The sequence below is a fragment of the Mus caroli genome, unplaced genomic scaffold (genome assembly GCF_978045245.1).
Source record: "Mus caroli unplaced genomic scaffold, Mus_caroli_1 scaffold_11, whole genome shotgun sequence".
In the NCBI taxonomy this organism is placed as follows: domain Eukaryota; kingdom Metazoa; phylum Chordata; class Mammalia; order Rodentia; family Muridae; genus Mus; species Mus caroli.
In genome coordinates, this window is record NW_028227266.1 from 71,742,025 (window position 1) to 71,761,204 (window position 19,180).

General features: G+C 46.8%; 2 protein-coding genes across 3 annotated transcripts in view; both read left to right on the forward strand.

Annotated features, from left to right (window-relative positions):
- Rab27a (RAB27A, member RAS oncogene family) overlaps positions 1 to 2,292 on the forward strand; it is a 53,199-nt gene extending 50,907 nt beyond the window's left edge. Inside the window, exon 6 of the mRNA XM_021172122.3 lies at positions 329 to 2,292. Coding sequence (XP_021027781.1) covers positions 329 to 527 — 199 coding nt within the window. The 3' untranslated portion in view covers positions 528 to 2,292. The remainder of the gene's footprint in view (positions 1 to 328) is intronic.
- Positions 2,293 to 7,594: 5,302 nt separating this feature from the next.
- Khdc3l (KH domain containing 3 like, subcortical maternal complex member) lies at positions 7,595 to 9,662 on the forward strand. 2 transcript variants are annotated; one of them, XM_085828276.1, is made up of 6 exons: positions 7,595 to 7,760; positions 7,905 to 8,084; positions 8,288 to 8,511; positions 8,743 to 8,901; positions 8,938 to 9,189; positions 9,642 to 9,662. In XM_085828276.1, exons 1-6 carry the CDS (start codon positions 7,595 to 7,597, stop codon positions 9,660 to 9,662), a joined length of 1,002 nt encoding a protein of 333 aa, XP_085684402.1. The 2 variants fall into 2 exon arrangements, with proteins under 2 accessions (XP_085684402.1, XP_085684401.1); XM_085828275.1 differs by lacking the exon at positions 9,642 to 9,662 and having other exon boundaries at positions 8,938 to 9,492.
- The last annotated feature ends 9,518 nt before the right edge of the window (positions 9,663 to 19,180 follow it).

A 19,180-nucleotide genomic window follows, 5' to 3' on the forward strand; every position in this document is an offset into this window, starting at 1 on the left:
CTTCCGGCAATTGTGATGACGCCATTCCTTTAAGCCTAAGTGGGCATTTGTTTTAGGTGCTGGCAAAAGATATCCTTTTGAAAAATGAAATATGAGGGTCCGGTTTTGAGAGGCACACACAGTGGAATAGAATTCAGTTTTTCTTGTAATTTGGCACTCTGAATTAAACTGAAACACTGTCGCCTCCTCTCTGGGCACTAATAAAGTCACACTGTTTGTCATGTATATCCTCAAATTCTCCAAATCGTGAATGGCCAAAAAAATTACGAAGGGCAAAAGTCACTGTCTTTCTTCCTACATTGTTACCCCAGTGATTTCTGTCTTCCAGAATCCCCTATTTTGAAACCAGTGCTGCCAACGGGACAAACATAAGCCACGCGATTGAGATGCTCCTGGACCTGATCATGAAGCGGATGGAGCGGTGTGTGGACAAGTCCTGGATTCCGGAGGGAGTGGTACGGTCCAATGGCCATACCTCTGCGGATCAGTTAAGTGAGGAGAAGGAGAAGGGGTTGTGTGGCTGTTGAGACGCCAAGCGAACCCCGTGGCAGCAGCGCACGACCCCTGGCTGCCGCCGGCTCCTCCGTAGAGACCAAGCCAGCAGCTTGATGAGATGAGCAAACAGCCCCTCCTCTGCCAGGTGCCTCTCCTCGCCTCCAGGAGGATCACCTCGGCATCTATCTGTAACGCGCTGCAGCTTTGTATGATTTAGTTCATGAATCGGAAGAAATACTTCACAGAGCCAAAAGTGTCTTATAAAAGCCCACGGTGGCGGGTCATTTAGGGATCCAAGATTTCAGCCATGAAAGATTTCATCTGTTATGTAGAACGCTGATGGTCCTGTCGCCTGCCTTAACACAGTCGCCTGCCTCAACACAGACAGCCCTAGAGTCTCATTGAAGACATTAAGATCTTTGAGCAAGGAAAAGCTAGCACGGTCTTGAGAATCCAGATTTCAAAATTCATACTGTAGACTATCACTCTCAAACACATGAATGTCAATAAGTGTGTACACACAGATCAATGTCTTTCAGCATTGCTTTTTAACATAGCCTTCCCTTTGACATGAGCATAAACAGATGGCGGCCATACCTATAGACTCTGAATAGATCAGATTGACTCACTGAGTTTGGGGGTGGGGGAAAGGGCTTATGGAGCAGGGGTGGGTCAAGTAGGGATCAAGTTCAGTCAGATTGTCTGGCTGTTAGCCGAGGGGTCATAAAGACTCTTGTGTCTATCCATGGTCTGTTGGGTTCAGTCCACCTCTGAACATCGCTCATGCTTCTGCAGTATGTATGGTTGCATGTATGTATGTATGTATGTATGGTCTCTTCATATGTACGTATGTTTGGTCTGGCACCTCAGGCTCTGCTTTCACTTGTCTGGACACTGCCAGTCTGACTTTTCCCATCAAGCTTTGGTGGTGGTGGTGGTGGTTCCCATTTTGTTTTCTCCCCCCCCTCCCCCATTAATGTAACGGAAGGAATCTCTTTTTAATTAAATGGCGACGTGTTTATTTGCTATCTGGAGGGAGGGAGATCACTGTCTGTATTTAAGCAGTCACATTTGTGGGCCAGTTTAAGAGAAGTGTTTTGTAGCCTGTAGCTTTCACTGGGAATGTGGGGCACTGATGTTTTTTGATAGTGGAAAACACATACTTTGCATGGTAGTTTCAAGTGGCTTTTTTTTTTTTTTTTTTGAGACAGGGTCTTTTCATGTAGTTTCTAGCTGGCCCAAAACTCCCTTTGTAGACTAGGCTGGCCTCAAACTCACAGAGATCCACCTGTCTCAGCACCCTAAGCGCTGGGGATTAAAGGTGTAGTTGTCACACCTGGCTCTCAGAAGACTTTTAAAAAATTGAACATCTATCATTTATTGCCATTGTCTTTTGACCCCTCCTCAGAAAAAAATAGCCATGGCCACTAAGCTTTTACTGTTCTTGAAATAAGGGACTCTTTGAAACACCAAAGTCCCAAAGTCGTCATTGAGGCCTATACATCTGAATCCTATATACCCAGGACATGAGGCCCATCATAGCTGTGCCTTCCAGCATTGTTCTAAGACTTCAGTGGAGCATACTGCATGTCTGGGCACATTTCTCAATGTCTCTCTTGTAAATACATCAAGTCAATATGCCAGACAGGTATTGGTGGTTCATTCTTTTCATCTCCCATACTTGAGAGGCAGAGACAGGCAGTGAGTTTGAAGCCAGGCTTCACTATAGAGTGAGTTTCAGGACAGCCAAAGCTACATAGTGAAGTCCTGTTTCAAAAAACAAACACACACTAGGCAGTGGAGGCGCATGCCTTTCATCCCAGCACTCAGGAGGCAGAGGCAGGTGGATCTCTGAGTTCGAGGCCAGCCTGGTCTACAGAGTGAGTTCCAGGACAGCCAGGGCTACACATAAAAAAGTGAATGTTTGCACAGTGGCATAGTGCGGGTTTTGAGAAGTCAGGTGCCGCTCCTGTTGGCTCCACACCAGGCACAGGGCTTAATGTATGTGATAGTTGCCCAACACAAGAGCTGCCTTGAATTGTTGAAACAAAACAAAACTGAGTTCTCTGAAAATGGTTTAAATTTGATAAAAAAAAAAAAAATAACCGTACTTTTTGTCACTGTATTTTTCTATTTACAAATCTGTATAAAAAAATGCTCTTTAGTGAACTTTGTGCCAATTAAACCATAATAATAATAATAAAAATAATAAAAGAGGCCCAGTATATCAAGTTTTGGTGAATATTTCAAACTAGGAATTGTAATGCCAAAGGAACCCGAATTCAGGAATGCAGAGTCCACGAGATGCTTGCTGAGGAGCCTGGCCAAAACAGCATCCAGGGACGATAGCTCGAAATAGACTTTTTTTGGTCAATTTTATTTCATGTATATGAATGTTTGCCTGTGCGTCTGTGTCCTTTGTGTGCATGTCCTTGGAGACCAGAAAAGGCCATTGGATTTTTTTGGGACTAGAGTCACAGACAGTTGTCAGCTGCCATGTAGTTGCTGGGAATTGAACATAGGTCCTCTAGAAGAGCAGCCAGTGCTTTTAACATTTCTTCACCCCCAATTCAAAATGTTTTATCCAATATTTATTGAGTACCTTTGAGAGTTGGTGAACTAGGTAGTCTGATGGTTAGGTCCTGCACTCAAAGCAGAGCTGGGGGTGGTGCAGGGCACTGGAGAAGGCTTGGCTACTGACTGAAAGAGACTCAGTCTCCTCTCAGGGGCACACCCCTGACTTGGCTCTGATCTAGCACTCATGGGTCTGTGATGCTAGCTTTCCAGAGGTGGTCTTGGTGCTCTCGCCAAGACTGTTCAAATACCACCTTGTCCAATCATGTCCTATAAAAGAGCAGCCACTTTCATGGTCCACTAGAATGCCCCATGCTGAAAACCTGGTGCCTGATTTGCTCACCCTATTGAAGAGGATTTGTCAAAGTATGCAAGCCATAGCTAAAAAGTGGAGGATCCAACGGGGGCCTTTAAGTGTTCATGCTCACAACCCTCCTGTAGCTGCTTAATCTGCAACAGCCCTGGTGCTGTGCACATCTGCAGATGGGAACTCATCAAAGACAAAGGAAAAAAAAAAAAAAAGACCAAAGAAAGAAAGGACTTGACTGCTCCTAGGTCTGGTGGAGGAGGAAGTTCATTATAGCTATGTGGGTGAGCACAGCTAGAGGCAGACATATCTGGGAGAGTCCATAAAGAGCTTGACCCTGAAATGTGGGAGAGGGGAAGGAAGAGAGGGGAGCCATCATCCTGGAGGCCAATGGTACAAAACAGTGTGCAAATTGTTTGGATTATATAGGGAAGAGCCTCTGGGAGAAGGGCGTGAACAGAAAACAAAACCTTAACTTTGTTAATGAAGATAACCTGCCTCCAGGTCTTCTCTGGGACTAGAGTTACCTTATCAGGTGTCCTCTAGAAGCACCCAGGGATAGGATAGCAATTTCACCCAAATCCTGTAGACTATTGTAAAACAAAACAAAACAACCCCCCCCCCAAAAAAAAAAAACCCATTGCCCTGTTGTAAATATGGTGGCAGCCCTGGGAGACAGAGGCTAGCAGACAGAGTTCTATGAGTTCCAGGCCAGCCAGGGCTACTGGGTGAGACTCTGTCTCAAAACAACACACAAGATACAATGAGCAGTGTCCATCCTTAAGATAGCTACACCCATTCTGCTAGATATGACTTTTTCTTCCTGGTGCTTTATCTCCTAACCCTCTTACATAAGCCTACATTAAAATGCCTTTAGGCTCTAGGGTTACGGGGGTGGGGTGGGGTGGGATGGTAAGTGGTGGTGGTGGGTGGAGTTGGGGGTTGGGAGCTCCTGGGGGTGTGTGGCAGGCACATACTTTTATTTATTTAAAGATTTATTTTATGTACATGAGTACACTGTAGCTGTACAGATGGTTGTGAGCCTTCATTTGTTTGTTGGGAATTGAATTCGTGCCCCGCACACTCTGGCCAACCCTGCTCGATCCAGCCCAAAGATTTATTTATTATTATACATAAGTGCACTGCAGCTGACTTCAGACTCACCAGAAGAGGGTGTCAGATCTCATCATGGGTGGTTGTGAGCCACCATGTGGTTGCTGGGACTTGAGTTCAGGACCTTTGGAAGAGCAGTCAGTGCTCTTACCCACTGAGCCATCTCACCAGCCCCAGGCACACACTTTTAATCCCAGTATTCAGGAAGCAGAGGCAGGCCAATCTTTTAAGTTCGAAGCCAGTTTTGTCTACACAGTGAGTTCTTGGACAGTCAGGGATACACAGGGAAACACTGTCTTATGCTCCCTACTCTCTCATCCCCCTCCCTCCAAAATACCTTTAGTAAAACATTCTCTTGTTCAGAAACTGGCTAGTCCTGCAATTCTCTCTCTCTCTCTCTCTCTCTCTCTCTCTCTCTCTCTCTCTCTCTCTCTCTCTCTCCCTCTCTCCCTCTCTCCCTCTCTCCCTCTCTCCCTCTCTCCCTCTCTCCCTCCCTCCCTCCTCTCTTTCTCTCTAAGATGTTTCCTAGTTAGCCCTGGCTGTCCTAGAACTCAACAGAGTTTGTCTGGCTTTGTCTCCCGAGTGCTGGAATTCTGGGTGTGAGCTACCATTATCTGCTACTCTGGAATTCTTTTTAGTGTCCAAGCAACAGATACTGATTTGGTTTGGGTTGCCTTTGTGTGCACCCCAAAAATACCAACAGTGGGACTATGTTTCAAAAGAGAACAGAAAGGAAAATCTCTTGTTCACAACGGCTAGCCAGGCATGGTGTACACGCATGTAACCCCAGCATCTGGAAAGCTGACACTTGAGGATCGGAAGTTTGGGGGGAACTTGGGCTCTATGGTGAGGCCCGGGCTGCCTGGGCTACAGTGTGAGGCTGTCTCAAAAGCAGGCAAACAACCAAAACCAAAAATGAATTCTATAGCCACCTTAATAAAATCACAAGGACTTTATTGTATTAAGATGTGCACTATTTGGCTGGAGAGATGGCTCAGAGGTTAAGAGCACTCACTGATTGCTCTCCCAGAGGTCCTGAGTTCAATTCCCAGCAACCACATGGTGGCTCACAATCATCTGGAGCCCTCTTCTGGTGTGTCTGAAGACAGCTACAGTGCATTCATATCCATAAAATAAATAAATCTTTAAAAAAAAAAGATGTGCACTATTCACTAGTTTGTGCGTGTATAGATTTTGAGTTGAATGTAATCCCGAGAGTCTCAGGGGCTGGGGGCAAGCTCTAGAGATTAAGAGCTTGTATTCCTACTGAGGACTCAGTTTGATTTCCAGCACCGATGTCAGCTGACTCAGGATTCAATGCTTCTTGCCTATCAGGGCACCTGCCCTCACTAGTGCATAATATCAACACCGACACACATACTTACACATGATTAAAAGTAATAAAGATAATAAAAAAATCTTAAAACTTTAAGCAAAAAATAGTTTTAAGCATTGTTCTGCCTACTCACAGAAGTAAGTCCACTCTGCAGTCATCTGAATGTCTTTCTCTGCCTCTTAATTCCTATTCTCAGATCTCAGGACTTTTTCGGGCCTGGTAAGCATTTATTGTTGCCTGGACCCTCCCTTGGCTTAGAGAGGTTCTACAGAGCAGACAAAGAGGAGCCTGATTTCTTCTGGCTGGAGAGAAGACACAAACTGTTGACCCCAGGAGGCCTGTAACTTCACTTTCTGTTGTTGTTGTTGATGATGATGTTGTTTTGAGACAGGGTTTCTCCGTGTAGCCCCAGCTGTCCTGAAACTTCCTCTGTAGACCAGGCTGGCTTTGAACTCAGATCTACCTGCCTCTGACTCCCAAGTTCTCAGATTAAAGGCATGGGCCACCACATCCCACCTAACAACAGACTTTTTTTTTTTCTTTTTTTTATGTATATGAGTACACTGTAGTTGACTTCAGACACACCAGAAGAGGGCATCAGAGTCCATTACAGATGGTGGCGAGCCACCATGTGGTTGCTGGGAATTGAACTCAGGACCTCTAGGAAGAGCATCCAGTGCTCTTAACTGAGGAGTCATCTTTTCAGCCCCCAGAAGACTTAGAATAAAGACATCCTCTGTAATTTGATTGTCTTACATTACAACGAACAAACAAATAACATGAATAGGAAACTAAATTGAAATATAATTCTGTTGTTTAGAGAAAAGAGGCATCACAAATGTGACCTTCCCTCTAGTTAGGAAGCCACATGTGTGGAGTTACGGTCATTAAATGTGCTTTCTTTTTGCCCAGCTGTCTCTAGAAAGTAAAAGAAATTGGAAGCCCAGCATACCGGAGCATGTCATTTGGGGGGGGGGGGGGAGACAGTATTTGAGACAGTTTCTCTGTGTAGTGCTGGCTGTCCTGGAACTTGCTCTGTAGACCAGAATTCAGAGATCCTCCTGCCTCTGCCTCCACAGTACTGGGACCAAAGGCATGCACCACTGCTGCCTGGCATGTCTTAACTCCTTAATTCCTGGGCAGGTTATTTAGTAAGACCCATCTTAAAACCAAAAGCAACAGAAAAAAAATTTGCTTTTTAAAGTATATGGAAACTTGGTACCCAAGGGGAGGTTACTCAGAGCTAAGGTACAGGGGCTGTGAGACTTTGATTTTTTGGAGACAGCCCTGGTTGTCCTGGAATTTGTTTTGTAGACTAGGGTGGCCTTGAACTCAACTCAGAGATCAGCCTGACTCTGCCTCCTGAGTGTTGAGATTGAAGGCATTTGCCACCACAGCCCTGCCACATGTGAGATTAAATTGGCCTTGAAGTCAGGTAACACTCTGTCCTAATGTTGGGTCTACTGTCATCATCTCCCTGTGTTCATACTTAGGATGTCTGAGCTTCCCAACACATATCTTAAAAACAGAAACCAGGTTCTCCCTCTAAGGGCAGCAAGCTGCCCTATCTCCCCCACCCCAGGTGCAGCCAGTGAGGCCTTGAGCAGAGGTGGGGCTTCTGGGAGGGGGAAGCAAGGCTTGGGATCCAATTGGAAGGATTTGAGTGGGAAGGGGCCAGTGAACAGCCCTTGAAATAGAGCTCTGAGATCAATCTTTGAGTTCACTGATTTTGAGGTTGCGTACGCTTCCTGCGGTGAAACGTGTACACTATGGCTTCTCTGAAGAGGTTTCAGACACTCGTGCCGCTGGATCACAAACAAGGTACCTTATTTGAAATTATTGGAGAGCCCAAGTTGCCCAAGTGGTTCCGTGTCGAGTGCCTGGAAGATCCAAAAAGACTGTACGTGGAACCTCGGCTACTGGAAATCATGTTTGGTAAGTGAACTGGAAAGGCCAAGGTAACCTTTTCCTGATCCCTTGACTGCGGATGTTCTTCTGTATTGAAAAGCCTCTTCAGTGGCTGTGGCCCTAAGAAATAGAAGCCACCTCACTCCCAGGTTCCCCCTGCTCCTTGTCCAGGTAAGGATGGAGAGCACATCCCGCATCTTGAATCTATGTTGCACACCCTGATACATGTGAACGTGTGGGGCCCTGAAAGGCAAGCTGAGATTTGGATATTCGGACCGCCGCCTTTCCGAAGGGACGTTGATCGGATGCTTACTGATCTGGCTCACTATTGCCGCATGAAACTGATGGAAAGTAAGGGATGGGACGGGAGTGGGTAGGGCTATCCTGCCCCGCAAGTCTTGGCTCCTTGGGAGGGCTCCACCTTGGGAAAGTGGGTTTTGGAGATGTTCTAGAAGGCCAGAAGACCTGTGTTTAGGAACCCTTAACTCCTACTCCTTCAGGTTACAGGGTGGTTGTCCTTATCGGCCTCCTTACACTGCTTTATTCCAACTCAGTAGAGGCTCTGGAGGCTGGAGTTGAGCGTCGTCGTCTTAAGGCTGCCACCCAGCCCGCTTCCGTGAAGGTCCCCGAGACGTCCACCCAGCCCGCTCCGGTGCAGGAGGTCCGCGAGGCTGCCCCCCAGCCGGCTCCGGTGCAGGAGGTCCGCGAGGCTGCCCCCCAGCCGGCTCCGGTGCAGGAGGTCCGCGAGGCTGCCCCCGAGCAGGCTCCCGTGCAGGAGGTCCGCGAGGCTGCCACCCAGCCCGCTCCCGTGCAGGAGGTCCGCGAGGCTGCCCCCGAGCAGGCTCCCGTGCAGGAGGTCCGCGAGGCTGCCCCCCAGCCGGCTCCGGTGCAGGAGGTCCGCGAGGCTGCCCCCGAGCAGGCTCCCGTGCAGGAGGTCCGCGAGGCTGCCCCCCAGCCGGCTCCGGTGCAGGAGGTCAGCGAGGCTGCCCCCCAGCCGGCTCCGGTGCAGGAGGTCCGCGAGGCTGCCCCCGAGCAGGCTCCCGTGCAGGAGGTCCGCGAGGCTGCCCCCGAGCAGGCTCCCGTGCAGGAGGTCCGCGAGGCTGCCACCCAGCCCGCTCCCGTGCAGGAGGTCCGCGAGGCTGCCCCCGAGCAGGCTCCCGTGCAGGAGGTCCGCGAGGCTGCCCCCGAGCAGGCTCCGGGGAAGGTCCGCGAGGCGGCCACCCGGCCGGCTCCCGGGAAGGTCCGCAAGGCGGCCACCCAGCCGGCTCCTGTGCAGGTTTGCGAGGCGGCCACCCAGTTGGCTCCCGTGAAGGTCCACGAGGCGGCCACCCAGCCGGCTTCCGGGAAGGTCCGCGAGGCGGCCACCCAGTTGGCTCCTGTGAAGGTCCACGAGGCGGCCACCCAGCCGGCTCCAGGGAAGGTCAGCGATGCTGCCACGCAGTCGGCTTCGGTGCAGGTTCGTGAGGCTGCCACGCAGTTGTCTCCCGTGGAGGCCACTGATACTACCCAGTTGGCTCAGGTGAAGGCTGGTGAAGCCTTTGCCCAGCACACTTCAGGGGAGGCCCACCAGGTTGCCAATGGGCAGTCTCCCATTGAAGTCTGTGAGGCTGCCACCGGGCAGCATTCTCTAGATGTCTCTAGGGCTTTGTCCCAGAAGTGTCCTGAGGTTTTTGAGTGGGAGACCCAGAGTTGTTTGGATGGCAGCTATGTCATAGTTCAGCCTCCAAGGGATGCCTGGGAATCATTTATCATATTATAAATGCATCTCTGGTGTGAGCCAGGATAGATGGTACACACCTGCCAATCCAGAACCTAAAGGCAAGGGGGTTAGCTTGGGCTGAGTAAGGCAATGATCTTAAACAGCCTGCCTAAGACTCCCTTCATCTTTCTTTCTGGTTTTTGCCCTAGGAATCAGGAAGAACAGAGTAGAGCTTTTTTGTTTCCCCATTGTGTTAAATGTTTGCAAACACAATTTAAAGTATTCTAATAAAAAAATTGCATTCCCCAGGTGTGTATTTGAATGGAGGGATGGGGACAGAGCTCTCCTCCAGCCGCCAAGTGCTGTTACACACCCTCACCCCGAGGAGGGTGGAATGTCTTGGATAGTTGGTCCCCATCCCGGCACCCCCAGCATCAGATGCTTCCACTGTGCTGATTAACCCAGGACATCTGGTGTTTCGATTAAGATGCCTTGAAGGGCCATTGAGTCTCCTGACTGTATCTTGAGCAGACTGGTGTGAAACCTTGTTATTTGATAACTGGCTTTGAGAGGTGTAGTTGTGGGGCTCACAGAAACTGGGCCACCAGCCAGGGAGTATATTGCAGGGGCTGTACCTAGGCCCCCTACACATTTGTAGTAAATGTGCAACTTGGTCTTCATGTTGGTCGCCTAACAAATGTGAGTGTGGCTGGCTTGGTCTCGGTTCCCTGCCATTCGATACCCTTTCCCCTACCTGGACTGCCTAGGTGGACCTCAATGGGAAAAGAGGTACCTAGTCCTGCTGGGACTAGATGTCCCAAGGTCTGGTGGTACCCAAGGGTGGGGGCTCCCCTTCTTAGAAAGGGGAAGGAGACAATGATTTGTAAGGAAAGAGAGGGGCCTATGATTGGCAGGTAAAGTGAATTACATTGAAACATAGTGAATTGTATCCAGTTACCACTAGCTACTTCAGATTTTGGCTAGTGTTTTTTTTTTTTTTTTTTTTTTTTTTTTTTTTTTTTTTTGGAGGGTGATTTATTGTAGGAGGGCTGGGACTCACTGCAAAGCTATCAGCCTCAGAACTTACACGTGGCATGTCTCACGAGGTAGAGGCAGCTGAGTGCTACCTTTGAGCAGTTTGAGCAGAAATATTCAGGTGGTAGGGCTAGCTAGCAGCTGGTAGTGATGCCAGGAGGCAGGGTTTGATGCTGCAGGCCTTTATTCCCAGCCCTTGGGAATCTGGGCCAGGAAGACCTCAAAGTTCAGGATCCTGCTGATATAGTAGCAAGTTCAGGCCAGCTGGGACTGCACAATGAGCCCTGTCTCAAATTCTAGAAGATAATCATGGAGAAGGGAAGAGAGAGGAAATCTTGGGGTTGGCACAGGGGAAGCAGAGCTTCCATATTCTGGATGACAAAGCTGGATATAGAAATGATTTTGAGGGTGGGATACCAAGTTTAAGGAACCTTTATTTGGGCATGTTCTGTTCTGTGGTGGCAGGGTCTCACTGTATAGCCCTAGCTGGCTTACTACTCTCACTATATAGTTCCTGTTGGCTTAGAACTCCAATCTGCCTGCATCTGCCTTCCTAGTGCTGGGATTAAAGGCATGGGGCACCACCTCCCTGCTGAACCACAATTAACTCATAAAATGATGGGAATATTGGAGTGTATCCCTGTATCTATGTTAATACTGCCATTTGCCAGAAAAACCAACTCCACCATTCTGGGCCAAATTTAAAGCAAGTATTAAATATTTCAATACTGACCAAAAAGAAATGGACTTTGGTCAGGAACTTTCCCCAGGAATTTCCAAGTTGCAATGGCCTTTAGCCAAGTATTGCAGGGACTTGTAAGGACAAGTTTATAGGCCATCTTACTTTCTCATGAGGCTTATCTCCCAAGAATTACTGAGACATCCCAGCATTCCAGGAAATTACCTGTTCCTGGGCAGGTGGGGCTTACAGGTTAATTTTGGGCATCACACTGGCCAAGTCTAAAGATTTAACCATAACTATATCCTTTACCTTGTGTATATCGTATAAGTGGGTTTCATGACATTGCTCCTAACATGGGCTTTGATTTGATTACATTTGCCAGTTATTTCCTTTGCCTCTGCTTTTAGCTTATTTCTTTGAATTTATATTCTCTGTAATGAGAAAGAACATGTTAGGCCTGTCTAAGACAGCTTGTTTTTCTTGTTATGATGCACTCCATCTGTTTCCTGTAAATGCCTCCCTCTTCTCAGAATTCTTGTCCGCCCCCCCCCCCAGCTTCGCAAGTGGTGGGACTATAGGCTCTTGTGTGTTAAAAGAGGATAGGAAGTAGGGGTTGTGATGGTCTCCTGTAGCCCAGGCTATCTAGTTTCCTACATAGTGGAAGATGACTTTGAACTTAGGTTTTTTTTTGTTTTTTTTTTTTTTTTTTTTTTTTTTGCCTCTGTCTCCTAATGCTGGAGTTTCAGTACACTGCCACATTAGCTTTTAGATTTCCTGTTTTACAAGAAAGTCAGCAGCAGATAGGGAACCAAAATAGGTAAAGAAACCCAAATAGCTACTCTGTGGCTATTTATTCCAAACTGCCAGGGCTGGCTGTGCAGAGAGAAGGGGCCAGGGTGAGGTGAGGGGGGATACATTGTATCCGCTGGATTATAGGGGATTGGGTACCTGGGAGGAAGGGAGTTTGTGAATAGTCTGAGGGAGGGAGCCTAGAGGCTAGCATTGACCTTGATATGTGAACAGGTGCCATAGGTATATGTTAATGGAGCCTACAACCATCTGCCAGAGATAAGAAGAATGACTGCTTTCGGGAAGGAGGAAATATATTCAAGCCCTGGAAGGAATTCTGGCTTTTGTCTAAATGTCTGATTCTGGGAAAAGGAGTTTCTTGACTGTTTTGAAAAGAAGGAAAACTCTGCCCTCACCGAAAAGGCCTAAGGAGAGATGGCTCCTTGGTTAAGAGCACTGACTTCTCTTCCAGAGGTCCTGAGTTCAATTCCCAGCAATCACAAGGTGGCTCACAACCATCTGTAATGGGATGCCCTCTTCTGATGTGTCTGAAGAGAGCAATGGTGGTATACTCATATGCATAAAATAAAAAATAATAAAATCTTTTAAAAACATGTTTGAAAGGGAAAGAATCTTAAAAAGAATAGATCTAAAATGACTTTCAAAGACTATGGTAAGATGTGTGTATGAAACATCCTTGGATGGAAAAAGCACTAGAAGAGCAGGCAGGTACTCTATAATTGAGCTGTTTACATATATATATATTTTTGAGACATGGTCTTATAGCTCAGGCTGACCTGGGATTCACTATATAGCCAAGGATATTCTTTTTTTTTTGGTTTTTCGAGACAGGGTTTCTCTGTGTAGCCCTGGCTGGCTGTCCTGGCACTCACTTTGTAGACCAGGCTGGCCTCGAACTCAGAAATCCGCCTGCCTCTGCCTCCCGAATGCTGGGATTAAAGGTGTGCGCCACCACGCCCAGCAGATATTCTTGAATTTCTGATCCTTCCGCCTCCACTGCCAAGTGCTGGGGTAAAGGGGTGTGCCACTATTTCTGGTTTATGCAGTGCTGGGAACCTAACCCAAGGCTCTGTACATGCTTGGCAACACTTCAGGATATAGCTGTGTTATGTCTCCAGCCCTAAAACTGACACAGAAAGCCACTAAGGAGCTCAGGCTGGAGTAAAACAAAATCTTCCTGCCTCACTCACACCTCCACTCTTCAGAATAATGGGATTGTAGGTCTGGGCACTGTGTCCAGAACATCCGAGCTGAAAATGTTAAACTGAGTGGTGGTGGCAGATGCCTTTAATCTTAGCACTCAGGAGGCAGAGGCAGACAGATCTCTTTAGAGTTCAAGGCCAGCCTGGTCTACAGAGTGAGTTCCAGGACAACCAGGGCTACACAGAAAAACCCTGTCTGGAAAAAGTAAAATTAAAAAAAAAAAACACCCAGCCGGGCATGGTGGCGCACGCCTTTAATCCCAGCATTCGGGAGGCAGAGGCAGAGGCAGGCGGATTTCTGAGTTCGAGGCCAGCCTGGTCTACAAAGTGAGTGCCAGGACAGCCAGGGCTACACAGAGAAACCCTGTCTCGAAAAACCAAAAAAAAAAAAAAAAAAAAAAAAAAAAAAAAAAAAAAAAAAACCTTTAAATGTGATATCCTTTATATGTAATTCATATATTTATACGTATATGAAGATATGTGTTAATTTTTAAACTTAGAGACTGGAGAGGTGGCTCAGCATGAACTGTTGCTGCAGAGTTCACTCACCAGCACCCACATTTGGGTGACTCATAATGGTCTGTATCTCTAGTTCCAGGGAAGCCAACGCTGCCTTCTGGTCTCTGTAGGAACTGTACTCATGTGTGCACAAATCCACACACAGATACATACACACTTCAAAATGTACAAATCTTTCCAAAGAAATCACTGGGTAAAGATGTCTCATGGTGATGATAAAACACCTGTCTGACATGCACAGGGCTCTGGGTTCATCTCCAGCCCTCAGAAATAGGAACAATGCATTTGGCAGCATGCACAGTAGAGTTCAGCATCCTTCAAGATTGTTGGCCTTCCTTATATTTTCAAGGCCATTCTCTATTACCAGTTTTACGGGTACTTTTCATCATAGTGTTTCTGTACAACTTTTGAGTGGAAGTGTATTGAAGAATAAGCACCTTAAACAGCAACGTTGCCAATTTGTCCATGTGTATAGCTTTTCCATTGACTTTTAAGCTCTACCTTTTTTTAAAATTTTTAATATTTTTATTACATATTTTCCTCAATTACATTTCCAATGCTATCCCAAAAGTCCCCCATACCGCCCCCCACTTCCCTACCCACCCATTCCCATTCTTTTGGCCCTGGCATTCCCCTATATTGGGGCATATAAAGTTTGAAAGTCCAATGGGCCTCTCTTTCCAGTGATGGCCGACTAGGCCATCTTTCGATACATATGCAGCTAGAGACAAGAGCTCCAGGGTTCTGGTTAGTACATCATGTTGTTCCAACAATAGGGTTGCAGATCCCTTTAGCTCCTTGGGTACTTTCTCTAGCTTCTCCATTGGGAGCCCTGTGATACATCCAATAGCTGACTGTGAACATCCACTCCTGTGTTTGCTAGGCCCCGGCATCGTCTCACAAGAGACAGCTATATTTGGGTCCTTTCAGCAAAATCTTGCTAGTGTATGCAATGGTGTCAGCGTTTAGAAGCTGCTTATGGGATGGATCCCTGGATACGGCAGTCTCTAAATGGTCCATCCTTTCATCACAGCTACGAACTTTGTCTCTGTAACTCCTTCCCTGGGTGTTTTGTTCCCAATTCTAAGAAGGGGCACAGTGTCCACACTTTGGTCTTCATTCTTCTTGAGTTTCATGCGTTTATCAAATTGTATCTTATATCTTGGGTATCCTAAGTTTTGGGCTAATATCCACTTATCAGTGAATACATATTGTGTGAGTTCTTTTGTGACTGTGTTACTTCACTCAAGATGATGCCCTCCAGGTCCATCCATTTGGCTAGGAATTTCATAAATTCATTCTTTTTTTTTTTTTTTTTTTTTGGTTTTTCGAGACAAGGTTTCTCTGTGTAGCCCTGGCTGTCCTGGAACTCACTTTGTAGACCAGGCTGGCCTCGAACTCAGAAATCCACCTGCCTCTGCCTCCAGAGTGCTGGGATTAAAGGCGTGCGCCACCACGCCCGGCTAAATTCATTCTTTTTAATAGCTGAGTAGTACTCCATTGTGTAAATGTACCATAATTTCTGTATCCATTCCTCTGTTGAGGGACATCTGGGTTCTTTCCAGCTTCTGGCTATTATAAATAGGGCTGCTATGAACATAGTGGAGCATGTGTCCTTTTTACCAGTTGGGACATTTTCTGGATATATGCCCAGGAGAGGTATTGCTGGATCCTCCGGTAGTACTATGTCCAATTTTCTGAGGAAGCTCTACTTTTTTTTGATTACCAACCTTTGTCAAATGTGTATATCTGAGAAGGTACATTTACTCTCACTGTTAAATTAGATTTTTAGTCACCATTATTATCTTTATAGATGAATCACTTTATCAAAATACATAGAAAATTGGTTGAGATGACTCAGTAGGTAAGGGTGCCTGCTACCCAGGCTGAGGGCCTGAGTTCAATTTCTGGAACCCACAATGGGGGAAGGAGAGAGCCAATTCCCCCACATGCATAGTCACATGCATGTGTATACAAAATTATATAAAATGGAGCACAAGGTATATCTATGAATGGCTTCCAAAAGAGGCATTCTAGTATTCATTATATTCTTGAAACTATAGACATGCACATTTAATAGATCCACTTGCCTCTCTCTGCCTCCTGAATTCTGGGATTAAAGGCATGGGGCATCACACCTGTCTTAGTGTAACACACACACACACACACACACGACAAAAGAAAGGAAAATTGGAGGGATGTGTGTGTGTGTTTCTGTGGGCGCGCACGCACGCGCAGTTTATCCTAGAGCCTGCTTTTCTGCATGCGCATGCCCATATAGGTGCCTGATGAGGCTAGAGATTCCAGTCTCTTGTAGCTGGAGCTAAACAGTTATGAGCCACATGAGTAGTGTATGTTTTTAACTGCTCAGACATCTCTCCAGCCCCAATATTTATTTACTTAAAAGATTTATTTTCTGTATATGAGTACACCATCACTCTTTTCAGACACACCAGAAGAGGGCATCGGATGCCATTACAGATGGTTGTGAGCCACCATGTGGTTGCTGGGAATTGAACTCAGGACCTCTGGAAGAACAGTCAGTGCTCTTAACCACTGAGCCATCTTTCCAGCCCCAATATTTATTTTTGCATTCTATGAGAATGAGTGTTTTGGCTATGTGTATGTACTAGGTCTGTAGCAGTGCTGTGGGGGCCAGAGGACAGCTGCTTACTCCTTGAAACTGGAGTTACAGGTGGCTGTTGGCTACCACAAGCTTCCTAGGAACCAAATCTGGTTTCTTCACAACAAAAACTGCTCTCAAGCACAGAAGCGCTCTCCAATGCCATATACATTATTTTAAAATTAAGCTTTTTTTTTCCCTCCCTTTGCACTGTTTTTTCCTCCCTCAATATTCATCCCTCCCCCGTTTTCCTCTCCTCTCCCTGTCAATGGAGTCTTGCTGTGTTGACACAGCTGTCTGTGTTTTATGTTGGCTTGACACAAGTTACCTCAGCTGAGAAAATGCCCACAACAAACAGGCCTGTAGTGCTATTTCTTGATGGATGTGGAAGGGCCCAGCGTATTTTGGGTGGGTTGGTGGTTCTGGATGCTCTAAGAATGCAGGCTGAGCAAGCCAATAGGCCTCCATGGCTTCTATTTCAGTTTGTGCTCTGACTTCCCTGACTTCGGGTTGTAAGTGGAAATAAACCCTTTGTTCCCTCTGATTCTTTTGGTCATGGTGTTTTATCATGGCACTGGAAACTCTAAGACAATGGCCTACAAGTCCTGGATTCAAGCAATCCTCCTGTATCAGCTTATCCAAGTACCTAGGACTATAAACATGGCTGTATATACAAACCTAGAAAATAGTTTACAAACTAAAGGGGGCCGCTAGAGATGGGAAGTATCTTAATTATTTTCTAAGTTATATTCTAATGCCAAGGGAAAACACATGAAAGCATTTGACTCAGGACCACAGTTTCGGAGGGTGAGTCCATGACTGCCTCGGCAGGGAGCATGGCAGTGGGCTGGCTGGCACTGGGGCAGCAGCTGAGAGCTTAAACCCGACCCATAAAGCACAGGTCAGAAGGAACTAAGAAAAGTGTGTGGGCTTTTGAAAGCTCAAAGCTGCTGGTGGTGGCACACTTACCTCCTGGTCAGAAAGCTAGAAGAACAACTTATCTCATTCCTTAGTTGCATGTTTGGGATCTGAGGCCCAAGGCACTGGTATTTTGGGCCTTCTGTTCAGTGAGGTCAACTCAGGAACAGAAGACTATAGTTTTGGGGTTTGAGGGTGTAGTTAGTGGTAAGTACTTGCCTTGAATGCTCAGGACCTTGGGCTTGGTCCTAGCACACAGGAGAAGTGGTAACGTTTGATCCAGAGGATACACAGGCCAGGCGGACAGGAGGGCAGGCAAGCCTGCAGAGCTTTTTGTCTAGCAGTATAAGATACAAGATTCAGGGTATATGCCATTTCATTTTTCTGGTAGCCACAAAGTCCTCCCCCTCCCTCTCCCTTTGACAGGGTCTCAATAAATAATTCTGGCTGACCTGAAACTTGCTACATAAACCAGGCTGGTGGAGAACCCACAGAGGTCTCCCCACAGTCTACCTTTGCATCCCTAGTGCTGGTGTTAAAGACACGCACAACGAGTCTTAGCCAGAAATTTAATGCTTCTCAAAACAGGGTTTCTCTATGTAGCCCTGGCTGTTCTGGGCTTCTTGGAGATCTGCCTGCCTCGGCCTCCTGAGTGCTGGGACTACGTGCACCATCCAGGGGTTGTATGCTTTACTTAAAATGTTGTGCCCGGAAGTTCATGAATCTCAAAAACCCACCAAGGAGATGATTCCGATGCAACGCATTAGGGTCTTTATTACAAGCTTGAGCTGGGGGCCACACTGCCATCTCTGCCAGCAGAATGGGAGTGTGTAGCCCCGAGGTCTTAGGGGGACAAGGCTTTATAAGACATTGTGAGCAAGGAAGGGGACTTTAGCCTGGCAAGTATCTAATTGAGTAACTATTGTATGACAACAGGTGGGTGCTCTGAAGCAAGACTGTATACAATGACAAATGGTCTGAAAGTACATTTGAAACAATCAGACTAATCTTTGATGAACTGTTGCTAGGAAGTAGCTAGGGAGTAACTCTGGCCCAGGACAAGCCCTGGGGTCCTTCCTGGTATGTGGGTGCAGCTTGGGTTCAGCTGCGGGCCAAGTCTCAGGCTTGCTTTAAGATGGAGGCTGGTCCCAAGATGGAGTAGGTTTGGCCTCTCAGAACATCTTTTAAATATTCCAATATACGATCAGCAGGTAAATATCAAGCCAGTATGGTGGCACACCTCTACAATATCAGCACAAAGGCAGAAGGATCATGATTTCTAGGGAACACTGGGCTATATATTGAGACGGAGACCTCAAAAACAGAATGAGGCACTGGAGAGATGACTCAGAGGCTAAGAGCACTGGCTAGTCTTCCAGAGGACTTGGGTTCAGTCCCAGGGTCCACATGGAGACTCGCACCTATCTCTAACTCCAGTTCCCAGGATCCTATGCCATCTTCTGACATTGGCTGGCACAGCACACACAATGTGCACATACTAAGCAAGTAAAACACATAAAATAATACGATTTAAAAAATAGCAAGGCATGGTAGTACACTCCCTCCCTCCCTTCCTCCCCCCCCCTTTTTTTTTTTTTTTTGGTTTTTCGAGACAGGGTTTCTCTGGCTGTCCTGGAACTCACTTTGTAGACCAGGCTGGCCTCGAACTCAGAAATCCACCTGCCTCTGCCTCCCGAGTGCTGGGATTAAAGTCGTGTGCCACCACTGCCTGGCTCCCTCCCTTTTAAAAAAAGATTTATTTATTATTATTATATGTAAGTACACTGTAGCTGTCTTCAGACACACCAGAAGAGGGTGTCAGATCTCATTAGGGATGGTTGTGAGCCACCATGTGGTTGCTGGGACTTGAACTCAGATCTTTGGAAGAGCAATCAGTGCTCTTAACCGTTGAGCCATCTCTCCATCTCCCACCCCTTCCTTTTAAAATATTTTATTTTT

What these genes read in the sequence shown, in the direction of transcription:
- Khdc3l (XM_085828275.1), top strand. Translation starts at nt 7,595, where the DNA reads ATGGCTTCTCTGAAGAGGTTTCAGACACTCGTGCCGCTGGATCACAAA. An exon ending in GCTACTGGAAATCATGTTTG is followed by an intron (nt 7,761 to 7,904) that starts GTAAGTGAACTG and finishes CTCCTTGTCCAG; the next exon opens with GTAAGGATGGAGAGCACATC. An exon ending in AGCAGGCTCCCGTGCAGGAG is followed by an intron (nt 8,512 to 8,742) that starts GTCCGCGAGGCT and finishes GCTCCGGTGCAG; the next exon opens with GAGGTCCGCGAGGCTGCCCC.